Source organism: Chiloscyllium plagiosum, chromosome 33 (assembly GCF_004010195.1).
Source record: "Chiloscyllium plagiosum isolate BGI_BamShark_2017 chromosome 33, ASM401019v2, whole genome shotgun sequence".
NCBI lineage: Eukaryota > Metazoa > Chordata > Chondrichthyes > Orectolobiformes > Hemiscylliidae > Chiloscyllium > Chiloscyllium plagiosum.
Window position 1 is genome coordinate 38,387,313 of NC_057742.1, and position 16,869 is coordinate 38,404,181.

General features: G+C 40.8%; 1 protein-coding gene across 17 annotated transcripts in view; it reads left to right on the forward strand.

The window, feature by feature from the left end:
- The window catches only part of LOC122540026 (protein TANC2), a 1,063,581-nt gene that overhangs the window by 984,451 nt on the left and 62,261 nt on the right, over positions 1-16,869 (forward strand). For all 17 annotated transcript variants that reach the window (XM_043675319.1, XM_043675327.1, XM_043675320.1 and 14 more), the window contains 2 exons: positions 11,094-11,227; positions 11,994-12,117. In XM_043675319.1, coding sequence (XP_043531254.1) covers positions 11,094-11,227; positions 11,994-12,117 — 258 coding nt within the window. The remainder of the gene's footprint in view (positions 1-11,093; positions 11,228-11,993; positions 12,118-16,869) is intronic.

Genomic DNA, 16,869 nt, shown 5'->3' on the forward strand with positions numbered 1-16,869 from the left:
AGAGCCAGTCTCAATACCAGAAACTTGGCTGTTCGTGCTACATTCCCCTGAGAATCCATCACCCCCTACATTTTCCAAAACAGCATACCTGTTTGAAATGGGTATATCCACAAAAGACTCCTGTCCTAGGTGCCAACCTCTCTCACTCTTCCTGGAGTTAACCCCTCTATGTGACTGTATCTGAGACTTTCCCCCTTCCTATGACTACCATCCATCACATACTGTTGCTGTTGCAAATTCCTCATCACTTCTATCTGTCTCTCCAACCGATCCACTTGATCTGATAAGATTTGCATCCAACCTCATTTATGGCAGATGTAATCCGCAGTAACCCTTAAACTCTCTTTAAACTCCCACATCTGACAAGAAGTACATATCATTGCAAAGGCCATTTTTGCTCCTTCACAACCTACAGACCCAGAAAATAACACTGTTTTATTCCTCTACAAACACTGCCCCAGGTTAAATTAATAGCTATGGCTTATATTTTAAGTTTAATCTAGAGACTTATCTCCAAAAACACATAATCAAGAAAGAATCCACTATACTCACTACTGCAGCCTTTCTCTTGGACATATTTAAAACAACAATTAACTTATCTGATTCTGTGCTGTGAACTTCGCCCAACAGTTCCTCCAAGATTAGTTGTAAATTTCACTGTTTGTTAATTTTCTCAGATGCACTACGATGTCCAGCGATACACGAATTCAAACAGCAAAGGCAGTAATTGTGCAGGTTCTTTCTCTTTCTCTCTCTCTCTTTCTCCCTCCTGCGCTGTCCTCACCATGTAGAACATAGAACAATACAGCATAGAACAGGCCCTTCAGCCCACGATGTTTTTAGATTAGATTAGCTTACTTAGTGTGGAAACAGGCCCTTCGGCCCAACAAGTCCACACCGACCCGCCGAAGCGCAACTCACCCATTCCCCTACATTTATCCCTTTACCTAACACTACGGGCAATTTAGCATGGCCAATTCGCCTGACCTACACATCGAACATTTGTCCTAGCTTAAGTACCCATCCATGTCCCTATCCAATTGCCGCTTAAAGGTCACCAATGATTCTGACTCTGCCACTCCCACAGGCAACGCATTCCATGCCCCCACCACCCTCTGGGTAAAGAACCTACCCCTGACATCCTCCCTATACATTCCACCCTTCACCTTAAATATATGTCCACTTGTAACACCCTGTTGTACCCGGGGGAAAAAGTTTCTGACTGTCTACTCTATCTATTCCTCTGATCATCTTATAAACCTCTATCAAGTCACCCCTCATCCTTCGCCGTTCCAATGAGAAAAGGCATAGCACTCTCAACCTATCCTCATACGACCTATTCTCCATTCCAGGCAACATCCTGGTAAATCTTCTCTGCACCCTCTCCAAAGGTTCCACATCTTTCCTAAAGTGAGGCGACCAGAACTGCACACAGTACTCCAAATGTGGCCTAACCAAGGGTCCTGTACAGCTGCAACATGTGCTTCCTTTGTCTGCTCTTCTCCCTTTTAAACTGCTGTTGTTTTGACTTTTTTTTTCCAAAGTTCAAAAACAATGAAACAGCATATAAAACAGTAATTGCTGCTCCTGGAATTCGAGGAAATCACCTCCAACATCTAAAAAACCTCAAAAAAAGGAGCAGCTCTTCCAGCCAGAAATGTTTCCCTCATTGAGGCTAATGGAGACTCTTTCATCACATTCCTGACTTGTGCCTTGTAGATGGTGGGCAGACTTTGGGAATCACAAGATGTAGAATATCTTGTAGAATAGACCTGCTCTTGTACCACATTATTTCTATAGCTGATTCAGTTAAGTATTGTAGATGGTCATTCCCTATCAATTGTGAGGCAAAAATATTACTGGTCATTTATAACCCTAAGTCTGAATATTGTCCATCTTTTGCTGTGCGTAATCCTGTTGTTTAGCTTCAGTACATTGGCAATTCAATTTTATGGACCCTTGATGCTGATTCAGGGTTACACTTTAACATTCAATAAGAATTGATCAGCTGGTTTGCCAGTTATGGTTGCATGAGAGAGAGAGAGAGAGAGAGAGAGAGAGAGACTGCACCATGAGGTCACAGGCTGTGGTGACATGGAATCTTGCTGCTGCTGCTGCTAATGCCACATAATGGATGCATGATATAAGTGGCACTTAGCATGAAAGAAGGTTTTCTCATTATGTAAGTGGGACTCCATCTCCACAAAGACGATGTTGGGGTCACACCTATAAATATTGTCATGGACATTGTTGTGGACATGTCATCTGCAATAGGTCAGGATTAGGGGAAGAAGATTTCTTCCTCTTGATAGATCTTTCACCACTTGTTGCAGACCTACCTGGAAAACTGTCCTTCAGCTCAATCAGCTCAATCATTGAAGTCTCTCACCGAGAGTACATTATGTTTTATTTTGCCCTCCATGCTTCTTCCAAATGGTGTTCAATGTGGAGGAGAGAAACAATGGAAAAATATTATTTCATTGGAGCCAGTTTAGAGAAGGTTAACTCACTTGATCCCAGGATTGGATGGATTGTCTTATAAGCAACAACTCTTGAGTTTGGGACTCTACTCGTTGGAATTTAGGAGGCGAGATGATCTCATTGAAGCATAAATATTCTTAAGGAGCTTGACAGAAATTCTCAGAGGATATTTCTCCTCATGAGAGTCTAGGACCAGAGGGTATAGTCTCAGAATAAAGGGACATTAATTTAAGACTGAGATGAGCAGGAATTACTTCTCTCATAGGGCTGTGGACCTTGGGAATTCCTTGCTGCATAGAGCCATGGGGATAAAGAGTTCCTGTGTATATTTAAGGCTGAGATAGATAGATAGGCATACAGACAGTTGATCAGTACAGGAATCAAGGGTTATGGGAAAGGGCGGAATGATCATAATGATTCCATTGAATGGTGGAGCAGGCTTGAGGGGCAGAATGACCTTTTCCTATTCTAATTTCTTATATTCTTATAGCTTCCTTCACTATGTTTTTTCTGATCGATGAGGCTTTGTAAGTTCAAGAGTCAATAATAAAGACTCACAATGTCACTGTTTAATGGCTGAATACCAATGTGTTGTCACTTCGAGTGTGCTTACCCCAATGAACCCTCTCAATTTTATTTACTGTGTGCATCCTATACATTTCAATACATAGTTCTTTTGATTTTTTTTCACATGGCCAGTCACGTGCAGTATCTGAAAGGGGATCGTTTGTGAGCGACTGTACAGTTCTTTTGTGATTCTAGGATATCCACACACCAATAGAACTTAGAGGTAATATCGGCTGATGAAACAAGCCATACTGAATCATGGTAACGAAGGAGTCTGGGACATTGCTTGCAATATATGATTCTACAAGTTTGATGTGATGAGTTTGTGGAACAGCTATCCCAATTTTATCAGACGTCCTCCAGTGGTAGTGTTGAGGATTGGGTTGTTTATGCTTTTCTCTTGCCCAAATTCAATGCCGAGATAAATGCTGAATGGTGCATTTGTTTGCATTATCATCATTCTTTGTTCTACTCAGCCTCATAGTTTAGTACAACTGAATGGTTTGCTAGAGGCAGTTAAGAGTCAACAACATTGGCCAGAATTTGGCCATATTGGACATACACTGTTGTGAAGGCTAGGCAGCAACATTTTTATCAATATATTTTTGAGAACAATGTTCTCTTCAGTTACTGTTTTGTGCATCCATGACACAGTGTTAGGAGTGAAATGAATGACGTAGGCCAGACAGTCCCATGCACTTTATTTGTATTTAGTAGACGGTAATCCAAAATAGGAATAAAGGATTTTCATCTCATAAGTTAATCTAAGAGAACTGGAAAAGTCACAACAGATCACAAATGGCAAAACGCAACAATAAAAATTGCTAAACATTATTGGAGTTGGAGGAATCCAGCCTGTCCCCCATTACTAAAAATGGGAAATGCGGGTGCCTATTTTTAAAGGCCAGGTTTGGGGAAACAGGATAATTGAGGTGCCCTTGTCTCCATATTATTGCTACTGCTGTGCCCCTATTTTGTTCTTTGTATCTTGTCATCTACTTGTTTGCTATTTAAAAACCTCAAAACAAAGTCTCACTTTTGTTTATTTTTATGCAAAATGCATCAAAAACATTAGCTTTTGAGTGTTTCTGTTTAGTCTCTTGATGGCTTTTAACTTGCTCTGTAATCACTTGAGGCAGGAATGAGAGGGTTTTCTGAGAGCATTGAAGTATTTCTTGCTTGTTTATTCTTTCCACTTTAATGGAGGATGACATAACATATGGTCTTGATATGCTTCACAAAATTGTCAGTTTTAAATACAGCCAGAGTTGCAAAAGTTTCTGGTATGATTACATTTCTGTAGACAGGCCTAACATTAACTTCAATAGCATTTCTGTCATGTCCTCTAATGAATTGAGATCACTGGCAGACTGTCTTTGAAAAATATTAGATTAGATTAGATTAGAGTGTGGAAACAGGCCCTTCGGCCCAACAAGTCCACACCGACCCGCCGAAGCGAAACCCACCCATACCCCTACATTTACCCCTTACCTAACACTACGGGCAATTTAGCATGGCCAATTCACCTGACCCTGCACATCTTTTGGACTGTGGGAGGAAACCGGAGCATCCGGAGGAAACCCACACAGACACGGGGAGAACGTGCAAACTCCACACAGTCAGTCGCCTGAGGCGGGAATTGAACCCGGGTCTCAGGCGCTGTGAGGCAGCAGTGCTAACCACTGTGCCACCGTGCCGCCCACAAATATTTTTTTCTGTTGTTCATAATTTTCCCCAAAACTAGTTTAATGTTATATTCTCATCATAACTTGGTGCTTTTCTTTTATTCTGAGCTTACTTTCATAATCTATGACTTATTGAACAGTGTTGCTTTTTATGTATTCTTACGTGAGGTATCAAATGCAGAAATGTGGCTGATCACATTAAATCAGATTAATAATTAAAATTGCCTACAACAATAAACTCAACTGGTTAAGTGCAAAGAATGATCAGATGGCGATCCCAGTGCTCTCAAAGATCAGAAAATTTTCACCACGAGAGCATCAAGGACCAACAATAAAATTTTCTGTCTAATTCAGTATTTGTTAAAGTACCCTTAGCTTCATCTCCGGTATTCCATACAATACCATTGGAAAATGTAAAATTCTGAATGAGAAAAATAATGTTTCAATCTCACACGTTCCTTATCTATCTTCTGTGGCTTCTAAATTAAATGCAATAGAGTGTGCAAAAGCCATTATACAAATGAAAGGTTTTATTGAGAGTGTAAAAGGTTTTCGCTGAAATGAAATACCAAGAGAAAAGTTTGAACAGTTGTTTTTATAAGTTAACCACAAAGTGAACTTACACTTTGAAATGGCGTTAGGGATTTTTCTTGCTTTTTGTTTATCCATACAGTAGAATGAGTTAATTCATTATTTTTGGTAAGAGGCTGGCTTTGTGACCAACAAACCAATTACAATGTGTGATGGGGGCCCATGTTAGGTTTCTGCACAGAGCAAATTTATTGAAAAACATCATAAAATGGCCAACATAGATATACTTTATTCTGGTTTTCAAAGCTTTTATTAGTTTCCAATCCCAACATATTTACTACGTCAAGGATCTGGTCCCACCTGAGCTATATAATATACTGCAGCGGTTAGGATACATTTGGCTGGAATTATTATATCCCTGAATTTGATTAATTTCATAATTGTCGACGCTTAACTTCAGTATGGCAGTCCAGCCAGTGAGCCACTTCAAGTTTTAAAACTTTTCCCAGACTGCCATAATGCCTGTGCCAGTATTTTGAAAGTGCTATCCAATCAGTCCCATAACCATGTTACTTTTTTCTCTTTCATTATTGCCTTTTGAGTGTTATTCATATTGGACCATATCCTAACATCCTTTCAGGGGAGTGCATTTCATGTAATCATATCTCAGCACAAACAAAAACACTGCTTTTGCTTATCACGTTAATTCTGTCTGCTCTGGTTATTGATCTTTCTGCCCTGGAAACTGTTTTCCTTTTTAATGATATATTAAAAACTTTCATGATTTTGAATACCTCTATATCAAATTTCTCTTTAAACTGAAGAGCAAATTACTACGGATGATAGAATTTGTACTGAGAATAACAAATGCTGGAGACCACAGCGGATCAGACAGCATCCATGGAGAGAGAGAAAGCTAACATTTTGAGTCGAGCTCAGTGTTTCTCAACGGGGGTGGAAGCACCCCCTGAGGGGCGTTTGCCTTCCTTTGGTGGGCGTTGAAGTCAAAGAGGGTGGCAAGGGGGCACTGAACGACTTTGTAGAGAGCTTACCAATCACTTGGAAGACTGCAGTGTCCTTGAAGGACATTGCTGTGTGCAAAAGTAGGTGGACAGTAAGAACAGTAATAAATGATAACATTTATTTTTATATATAAAACATATTTCACAAAAGTTTTCCGGTTTCAGCACTGCAGTGTATTGCAGTCATATGTGCAAAAACAGACTTGGTGATTTGGGGGCTTTGCCTGATTTCAAGGATAAGAAGGGGGCGTTGAATACGGAGAGGTTGAGAAACACTGGTCTAGATGAGTCTTCACCAGAGCTGAAGTGAAGTGTGGAGGGGACAGCATTTATGCTATAGTTTGGGTGGAGTGTCGGGGTGGGGGTAGGGTAGTGGATATAGGGTGCTGGTGGAGAAAAGAAGTATATTAAAGGATAAAGAATAACTAGAGAGAAAATAGGGTGCCTCAAGGACCAAAGTGGACATATATGTGTGGAACCGCAGGAGAGGGATGAGGTTCTCAATGAATCTTTCTCTTCTGTGTTGACTATGGAGAAAGACAAGAACATTTGAAAACTTGGGGAATTTAGTGGTGATATCTTGGGGAGAGACCATATCACAATAGAGAGGTGTTGGATGTATTGGAATGTATGAAAGTGGATAAATCTCCTGGTCCTGACTAGATACATCCAAGAACACTGCAAGAGGCTAGAGGAGAAACAGACCCTTCAGCCCAACAAGTCCACACAGACCCTCCAAAGAGTTAACCCACTCAGACCATTCCCCTATCCTCTATTTATACCGATTAATACACTTTTGTGGAAGGAAAGCGGAGCATCCAGAGCAAACACACTCAAACATGGGGAGAATGTGCAAACTCCACCCAGACAGTCGGCCGAGGGTGGAATCAAACCCAGGTCGCTGGTGCTCTATAAGGCAGTAGTGCAAACCACTGAGCCACCATGCCATGTTAGCCATGTTGACCATGGGTGAGATCCTGGAACACTGGTGAGTTGGAAATGTGCCATTATTCAATAAGGGCAACAAAGAAAACCCTGGGAACTATAGACCAGTATGTTTAATCTGTGGTGGGTAAGTGATTTGAGATGATTCTGAGAGATAAGATATACATGCATTTGGAAAGGGAGGGTTTGATTAGTAGTAGTCAGCGTGGCTTTGTGCATGGGAGATCTTGCCTCACAAACTTGTTCGAGTTCTTTGATGAAATGTCCCATCTGGGGTGTCTGACACTTCATGGTTTTTCCTTTGAAAAGACAAGAACTGATTAGGGATAGTCAACATAGCTTTGAGCGTGGGAAATCATGTCTCACAAACTTGATTGAGTTTTTTGAAGAAGTAACAAAGAGGATTGATGAGGGCAGAGCGGTAGATGTGATCTATATGGAGGAGAAAGTGAGGTCTGCAGATGCTGGATGAAGTCTATATGGACTTCAGTAAGGCATTCGACAAGGTTCCCCATGGGAGACTGGTTAGCAAGGTTAATCTCACGGAATACAGGGAGAACTAGCCATTTGGATGCAGAGCGGGCTCAAAGGTAGAGGACAGAGGGCGGTGGAGGAGGGTTGTTTTGCAGACTGGAGGCCTGTGACCAGTCGAGTGCCACAAGGATCGGTGATGGGTCCTCTACTTTTTGTCACTTACATAAATGATTTGAATGTGAGCATAAGAGGTACAGTTAGTAAGTTTGCAGATGACACCAAAATTGGAGGTGTTGTGGACAGCGAAGCAGGTTACCTCAGATTACATCAGGATCTGGACCAGATGGGCCAATGGGTTGAGAAGTGGCAGATGGAGTTTAATTCAGATAAATGCAAGGTGCTGCATTTTGGGAAAGCAATCTTAGGAGGACTTTTACACTTAATGGTAAGGTTCTAGGGAGTGTTGCTGAACAAAGAGACCTTGGAGTGTAGGTTCATAGCTCCTTGAAAGTGGAGTCGCAGGTAGATAGGATAGTGAAGGCGGCGTTTGATATGCTTTCCTTTATTGGCCAGAGTACTGAGTACAGGAGTTGGGAGGTTGTGTTTCAGCTCTACAGGACATTGGTTAGGCCATTGTTGGAATATTGCGTGCAGTTCTGGTCTCCTTCCTATCGGAAAGATGTTGTGAAACTTGAAAGGGTTCAGAAAAGATTTACAAGGATGTTGCCAGGTTTGGAGGATTTGAGCTACACGGAGAGGCTGAACAGGCTGGGGCTGTTTTCCCTGAGCTTCGGAGGTTGAGGGGTGCCCTTATAGAGGTTTACAAAATCATGAGGGGCATGATTTTCCTGGGTCAGGGAGTCCAAAACTAGAGGGTGAAAGGGGAAAGATATAAAAGAGACCTAAGGGGCAACTTTTTCACACAGAGGGTGGTATGTGTATGGAATGAGCTGCCAGAGGAAGTGGTGGAGGCTAGTACTTTTGCAACATTTAAGAGGCATTTGGATGGGTATATGAACAGGAAGGGTTTGGAGGGATATATGCCGGATGCTGGCAGGTGGGACTAGATTGGGTTGGGATACCTGGTCAGCATGGGCGGGTTGGACTGAAGGGTCTGTTTCCATGCTGTACATCTCTATGACTCTAAGTGACCAGGAAGGTTGACGATGGCAGGGCGATAGAGGTATGGATTTCAGTAAGCTTTTGATAAGGTTGCTCTGAAAGGTTGAATCACATGGAATCCAGGGCAAGCTGGCAAATTGGATACAAAATTGGCTTGATGGTAGAAAGCCGAGGGTAATAGTGGAAGGATGCTTGTTGGACTAGAGGCCTGTGACTAGTGGAGTGCCTCAGGGGCTGGTGCTGGGCCTATTGCTGTTGTTATATATGTCGAAGATTTGGATGAGAATGTACAAGGTATGATTAGTACATTTGCTGATGGCACTAAAATAGGTGGTATCATGGACAGTGGGGAAGGTTATCAGAAATTGCAGCAGGGAAGCTCGGGAAGTGATTGCTAGGCCCTACGATGAGATATTTGTATCATGGATAGTCACCGATGAGGTGCCGGAAGACTGGAGGTTGGCTAATGTGGTGCCACTGTTTAAGAAAGGTGGTAAGAAAAAGCCAGGGAACTAGAGACCGGTGAACCTGACATCAGTGGTAGGCAAATTGTTGGAGGGAATCCTGAGGGACAGGGTTTACATGAATTTGAGGAATTTAAGCGAAAGTGAGGACTTCTTGATGAAGGGATTTTGCCCGAAACATCGATTCTCCTGCTCCTCAGGTGCTGTCTGACCTGCCATGCTTTTCCAGTACTGCACTCTTGACTCATGTATTTGGATAGGCAATGACTGATTCGGGACAGTCAACATGGCTTTGTGCAGGAAGTCATGTCTCACAAACTTGATTGAGTTTTTTGAAGAAGTAACAAAGAGGATTGATGAGGGCAGAGCGGTGGATGTGATCTATATGGACTTCAGGAAGGCGTTCGACAAGGTTCCTCATGGTGAACTGGTTAGCAAGGTTAGATCACATGGAATACAGGGAAAACTAGCCATTTGGATACAGAATGGTTTTGAAGGTGGAAGACAGAGGATCGTGACAGAGGGTTGCTTTTCAGACTGCAGCGTTTTGTGTTAGCTGAAATATTTGAAACTATACTTGTGTACCCAACTTCAAATCATTAATATGTGTCAGAAAAAGCAATGGTCTTAATACCACCCTGGGGGTTTTTGCAATCTGAAGAACAGCCATTCGTCACTTCTGTCTACTTCTTGTCCCATTATACATTTAGTATCCATGATGCCACTGCCCTTTATAATTCAGAGGGTGTTAACATTTCTCATTAGTCTGTGATGTAGTCTTTGTTAAATGCTTCTTGAACGTCCATATCTGAAGTTCACCTGCAACTGTGCTCATCTGTCACTTCCACTGTGTAATCAAAGAAAATAATCAAGTTTGTCAATGTATTTTGCCTAAAACAATTTTATATTGTGTTTAATCAATTAATCCATATATTTACAGGTATAAATTAATGATGTTCCAGATCAAGATTTATTGTACAACTGAGCCTAAATAAGTCTGTAGTTTTTGGGTTTATTCATGGGTTTATTCCTCTCCTTTCTCAGACAAGAGTGTAATGTGTGTACACCTTCAGGCATGTGACAACACTCCCATATCTAATGCAGACTGGTAATTGGAGCCAGAGCCTCCGTATTTTCCACTTTTATTTCCATTAATAATCTGAAAATGTATCCTCTCAGTATGAAATAACTTTTCTATTTTGAGGTCTATGAATTTATCAAGTACTTTCTCTTTATCTATTTATATCCTATCTGTATTGCTAACCGTTTTCTTTCCTGCTATGCTAGCACCATATTCTTCTCTCATTAAGACAAATGTAAAGTACTGTCATTTTAATTTTGTTCAATCCAAATCCATAATTTTACTCCATTATCAACAGTCAAAATATTATAGATTTTCTTTTGAAAACACACAGAAAACATGCAGCTGAAATTTAAAGTAATGACTCAATTGTATGACTATTGCTATGTGTCCTTTCTATAAGTGTTGGTTTACTGTGATAAGAGAGTCAAGGAACTGACAACAAAAATTCAAAAAAGCATTAAGAGTAAAACAAAGTCAGACAATACATTTTTGTTCAAAGAGGAATGAATTTAACGGGAAGTCTGTTGGACCAGATAATAGATAATATTTCAGGAAGCAGGCAGATACTTATCAATAAGTATAATTATATGGATAATGTGCTTTGAAGGTGGGGAGGTGGATCTAAAATCCTTCAAAACCTGGGTAGATTTGTTGAGTTGAATAACCTTGTTCCCCAAAATTTCTATGTACCCCAGAAATTGTGTTTATCTGTTCTTAGCATTGACTGCTGCCGCTGGACGAGGCAAGCTGGAAGTGTGCAGACTACTGTTGGAACAAGGAGCAGCAGTGTCACAGTCCAACCGACGGGGGATTGTCCCACTATTCAGTGCAGTAAGACAAGGACACTGGCAGGTGAGCACATTATGTCAGTCTCTGACTGAATGTAAAAGGGGTTGTGCTTCAATTATATTAGGTGAAATTGGTGAGACAATATTTAGTGTACTGTGAACAATATTAGTCTCCTTATTTAAAGAAGGATATAAATGCATTGGAGACAGTTCAGAGAAGGTTTACCAGCCCAAAACCTGGAATTCCTGATGAAGGGCTCCAACCCAAAATGTCGATTCCACTGCTCCTCGGATGCTGCCTGACCTGCTGTGCTTTTCCAGCAACACACTCTCAACTCCTCCAAAACCTGGAATGGATGGGTTGTCTTATGAGTGAAGATTAGACAGGTTGGCTTGTATCTGCTGGAGTTTAGAAGAGTAAGAAGCAACTTCACTTAAATATAGAAGATCCCAAGAAGTCTTGGCAATGTGTATGTGGAATAGATATTTCTTCTTGGTGAATCCAGATAAGAACCTTTTCTCATTCAAGTTAACTCTTTTGAATTTTCTTCCTCAAAAGATTTTGGAAGCAATATTTGAATATTTCTTCAGCAGAAATGGACAGTTTCTTGATGAACAAGAGGGTGAAAGATTATCAGGCAGGAATATGGAGTATCAGATTAGGCATGATTTTTTAAATGGCATAGCAAGCTAGAAGGATTAAGTGACTTACTCCTGCTCCTATTTCTGCATTCTCCTCACCTATTTGTAAGAATTCTTATCATGTATTGTTTGTTAAAGTTGTCTCAGATACCTGCCAGTAAATGGATTCATGTCGTATGTGTTTCCAGATCGTGGATTTGCTGTTAACACATGGTGCAGATGCAAATATGGCAGACAAGCAGGGTAGAACGCCACTCATGATGGCAGCGTCGGAGGGGCATCTGGATACTGTGGAGTTCTTGCTTGCTCAAGGTTAGCTTCAGAGATTGAGATTCTGAAATATCTTTTCCATAATTCTTCAAGTTTGCAAAATAGACAATGTTGCTTTGGAAATATGTTAATCACAAATGCACACTTGTATCAAAACATGTTCAGCTCCAAGTTAAATGGGAATAGATCAGTGGAGTTCTTGAGTATTTGCTGCCCAAATTTCCAACTTTACTGGAGCTCCTTGTTTGAAAGCCAGTCAGACTTCCACCCTGGTTCTGTTCAAAACTAGTTCTTATCAAAGTTGCAGTGATATCCTGTCTCAAACATTGTCCCTCAATGTTCTCATCAATCTGTTGCAGCCCTTTGACACGGTTGATCTGTTGGATGGTTCTGTATTTGCCTGCTCCATTCTTATCTATTTGATCACAATCAGGAAATCATCTGTAGTGATTGTATTCCCACTCTTGCCCCAATTCTTCTGTGCTTAGTTCAGACCTGCATGTTGCCACTTGGTGACATCCTCCTAAAACAGTGTCATTTTCTGCATGTGGTTTAACAATAATCATGTATGTTTCCCCACCACCTCTCTCAAATTCATCACTTCTCTATATTGTCAGACTGTTTCTCCAATAATCAGTGTTGGATGATCAGACATGTTGTCCAACAGTGTATTGGAAAAAACTGAAGCCATCATGTACAGTCCCCACTACAACCACCGTTCTAAGTCACTGATGTGAGTTATTTCCCTCGCAGCTTTCTGAGGCCTCATCAGATAGTTTGCAAACTTGATGTCATGCTTAACCATGACCACATAATCATGTCACCTCTAAAACTGCTAATTCCACATGTTGCATGACTTCTCCCCTTAATTATCTGTTGCTGTGACCTCCAGAAAAAAACATTACAGTGCCTGCTCCAATGTTATATACTTAATAACTTGTGCAAATCTACAAGCAAGGAACAAGATTAGGCTACTCAGCCCTTCCAGTCTGCTTAATCAATCAATAAAATCCAATTTTAACTTCAATTCTACGTTCCTGCACGCTCCCAATTCCTAAATACCCCAAATCAACCCTTGGTAATCAGGATTCGATCTATCTCAGCCTTAAAATACTGAAATATTCAGCATTCTCTGCCTTTTGAGGAAGAGAATTCCAAAGACTCACAACCTCTTGAGAATTTATTCTAAATCTTCCAAATTGCTGCTGTCTATGTCTTAACCTGCAATGTACCCATTTCATCCAGTACCCGTCCTCATAGACCTACTTTGCCTAATTTTAAAAATCTTGTTCTTGTTTTCAAACCTTAATTGGCCTCACCTCTCCCAATCTCTGAAATATTCTGCATTCCCACGATACTGCTCTAATTCTGGCCTCTTTATTTTAACCTCTTTATTGGTGGCTGTGCCTTCAACTCTCGGGTCTGGAATTCAATCCCTAAACTTTTCTGTGCAACTGCCTCTCCTTGAGCTAACCTAACATCAAGCCCATCCAGAATATCACCCCGGCATCTCAAAAATTATGATTTTACTAGAGCATGGTTTGTCAGACACTAAGACTGGGTGCTTTCCAAACTGGTTGGAATGAGCCAAGCAGGCTGGAAGAATCATGGAAATTACCATCAGACAGGTATTCTAAATACTTGCCCACCTCTGTCCAGCTTTCCCAGGACTGGATTGCTAATGAAATTGACAACTAATTGGGCGAAATGCCCAATGGGACTTGTATGATGTTAATGAAAAAACATTTTTGTGTGTTCCCAATGATACATGGATTATACCCCTCAGCAAGTTAGAGACAGTGCATATACAACAGGAGGTTATTGACTTAAATGGACATGAAATCATCAGATTAAAGAGGGAAAATAGCAAGGAACGGGCCAGTCTTAACAACAGGATAGCACTGAGAGCAGCAACACCTTGAGATAAAAATATGAGATAGACTTCAGAAACTGAAGTTTGGTACCATTTCATTGATGTGCTTGTGCCACAAACACAAGGGAGTGGCTTCGGAGATGTTTCCTATATCTTTGTGCTAATGCTCACAGCAGGTACCCATCTGACAGGAATAGACCAATTAGAGTGCCAAAAAGGGCAGTAAGTCTCAATCATTATGTTCCACTAAGATTTTAAGAGGAATGCACAGCTTTGTCGGCACCCCAGCAACGTAGCTGAAGATGCTGCACTGTGCAAAGCTATTGTCAATTGGAACTGACATTGAGTCAGCTATATAAAGGTAAAAGCAGTAAGAATGCTCACTTACATAGCCAGAGCTCTCTGATGAGGAATTGCTATTCTAGATGGATGATATAATCAACAAGTGGGTGTCAGTTCAGGTGCCATGTAATAGCATAAACTGCCAATAACCAACTGGGCTTTATTGCCAGCTGAATTGAATGGCTTTATTTTTAATTAATTCATGAGATGAGGGTGTTGCTGGCTGGGCCTGCATTTATTACTCATCCCTAATTGCCCAGAGAACAATTAAGAATCTACAACATACCTGTGAGTCAGGAATCACATGCCAGCCAGACCAGGTAAGGATCACAGTTTCCTTCCCTATAAGACATTAGTTAACCAGATGGTTTTTCTGACAATCGTTTCATAGTCATCATTAGAATCTTAATTCCAGATTTTTATTGAATTCAAATTTCACTGACTGCCATGGTGGGATTTGAACCCTGTCCCCAGGATATTATCTGGGTCTCTGCATTAACAGTGCAGCAATAATGCCACTAGGCCATCGCCACCCGATGTCCAGACATAGAGTCCATGCATTCACTGATCTGTTGAATCCCAGAGGAGGAGCAACAGAATGAGGGGCACCGCTAGCCTCAGATATTACAGCAATACAGCAGCAGACAAAAGTGTTGCCATCATCGGATTCTTGAGAGTGTGAAGATATATCAGCAATGACTCAACTTTCCTGACCTTTTAGAGCGTTATGGTAGAAAGCTGCACCTGTCATGGCAGCTGATTGGAAATATGTGCAGCCTTTCAGAAGATGACCTCAGGCCTCAACAACGTGTGGACATCCTGGACCTGAAGTGGTGAAGGTTACAGTTGCCCTGAAAATTTCTGCTTCCAGATCTTGCCAGGCTTTAGCGTCAAATGTGCAAAGACTTTCACAATCAACACCCATAACTGCAGAATGCAAGTAACAGAGAAGGGCCTGAATATGCCACTTTTCCCTCCATTCTGGTCAATCAATCTTAGGCAGCTTAGGAATAGCCTGAATTGCAGGATTCCCTCAGGTTCAGAAGCCAACTGATTGCATCTATGTGGCCATTCAAAGCGCTTCCTCAAAGTGCTGCTCATACAGATTGATCTGTAAGTACATAAGAAATAGGAGTAGCAGTTGGCTGTTCAAGTCTGCTGCGGCATTTATTAAGATTTATTAACCATAATTGCATTTCCCTGCCTTTCCCTATGACTCATGACAACCTTCAAACTTCTGTTGAAATCAGACTTGAATATATTCAATGACCATTGGTCTTTTTGAAAGAGAATTTCAATGGCTAATGACTCTCTGAGAGAAATAAATTCTCATCATCTTAAGTGAGAGATTCCTTATCTTTAGATTCTTTTTCCCTTGGGTATAAATTTATCAAATCCATTCTTGAAATTCAAAGACACTACATCTACTTGTTCCCTTTTATCTATCCCTTCTTGTTAATCCCTCAAAGGACTGTAGTGAGTTTCCCTTTCACAAAACTATGTTGATTCTTCCTGTTAATTTTATGAATTTCTACTACCTCTTTAATAAAGGATTTTTGTATTTCCACAATGATATATGTTATCTATACTACTCTGCGTTCTGTATCACTTCTTTTTTGTACAGACTTGTTACGTATGTTTTCCAATCCATTGTAGAATTTGCAGACTCTTAGATTATAGCCAATGTATCTATTATCTCTGCAGCTAATTCTTTAAAGCCCTCGGATGGAAGTTATCAAGACTGAGGAACTTGTCAGCCTTTAGTCTCATTAGCTTTCCTAGTAGTTTTTTCTCTCATTAACATGATTGTTTTAAGATCCTCCCTCTCTTTTCCCCATTGATGTTCTACTGCTCTTGGGATGCTCTTTGTGTCTTCTACTGTGAAGGCGCACAAAACATGTTCAACATCTCTGCCATTTCTTTGTTTCCCTTTATTAATTCACCAGTCTTATTTTCTGAGGGATCAAAGCTTACTTTAGCCACTCTTGTATTTTTGTTATCCTTTGTTGATTTCTAAAATTAGCCCAATCTTTCAGCCTGCCAATAAACTTTATGCCTTAAGTAAGCCTTATTTTTCAATTTAATACCATCCTGATTTTTTTAAAGTTAGCCACAGATGGTGCATTATTCTCTTAACTTTCTCCTTTCTCAGTAAAATATACCGTTGATGAGAATTATGAATAATCTCCTTTATAGATCTACCATTATACTTTTTTTAAAACCTATTTTCCCAATGCACTTTGACTCAATCTTCGTACCCTTATAATCTTTACTTAAGTTGGAAACACCACATTTCCCATCCTCAGTATGTGACTGGTTCTGCATCCTCAGAGGAGGAGGAAGACGTGCACCCGGAGCAATCTGCCTGTGCTGTGGTTGCTCTGGCTGTGAAGTATTAGTTGACAAAGATCCATGGGAATGAGATCTGCGATGCCCTCAGCAAGGCAGACTTCAACTGAGGACAGTTGATACTCATGCTATCCACAACTGTCTGATACCCTGCCACTCCCAATATAGATTCACATACTTTCACTTCATGCAAATCGGGCTACTCACCACAAGAAGACATAATGTTCTTC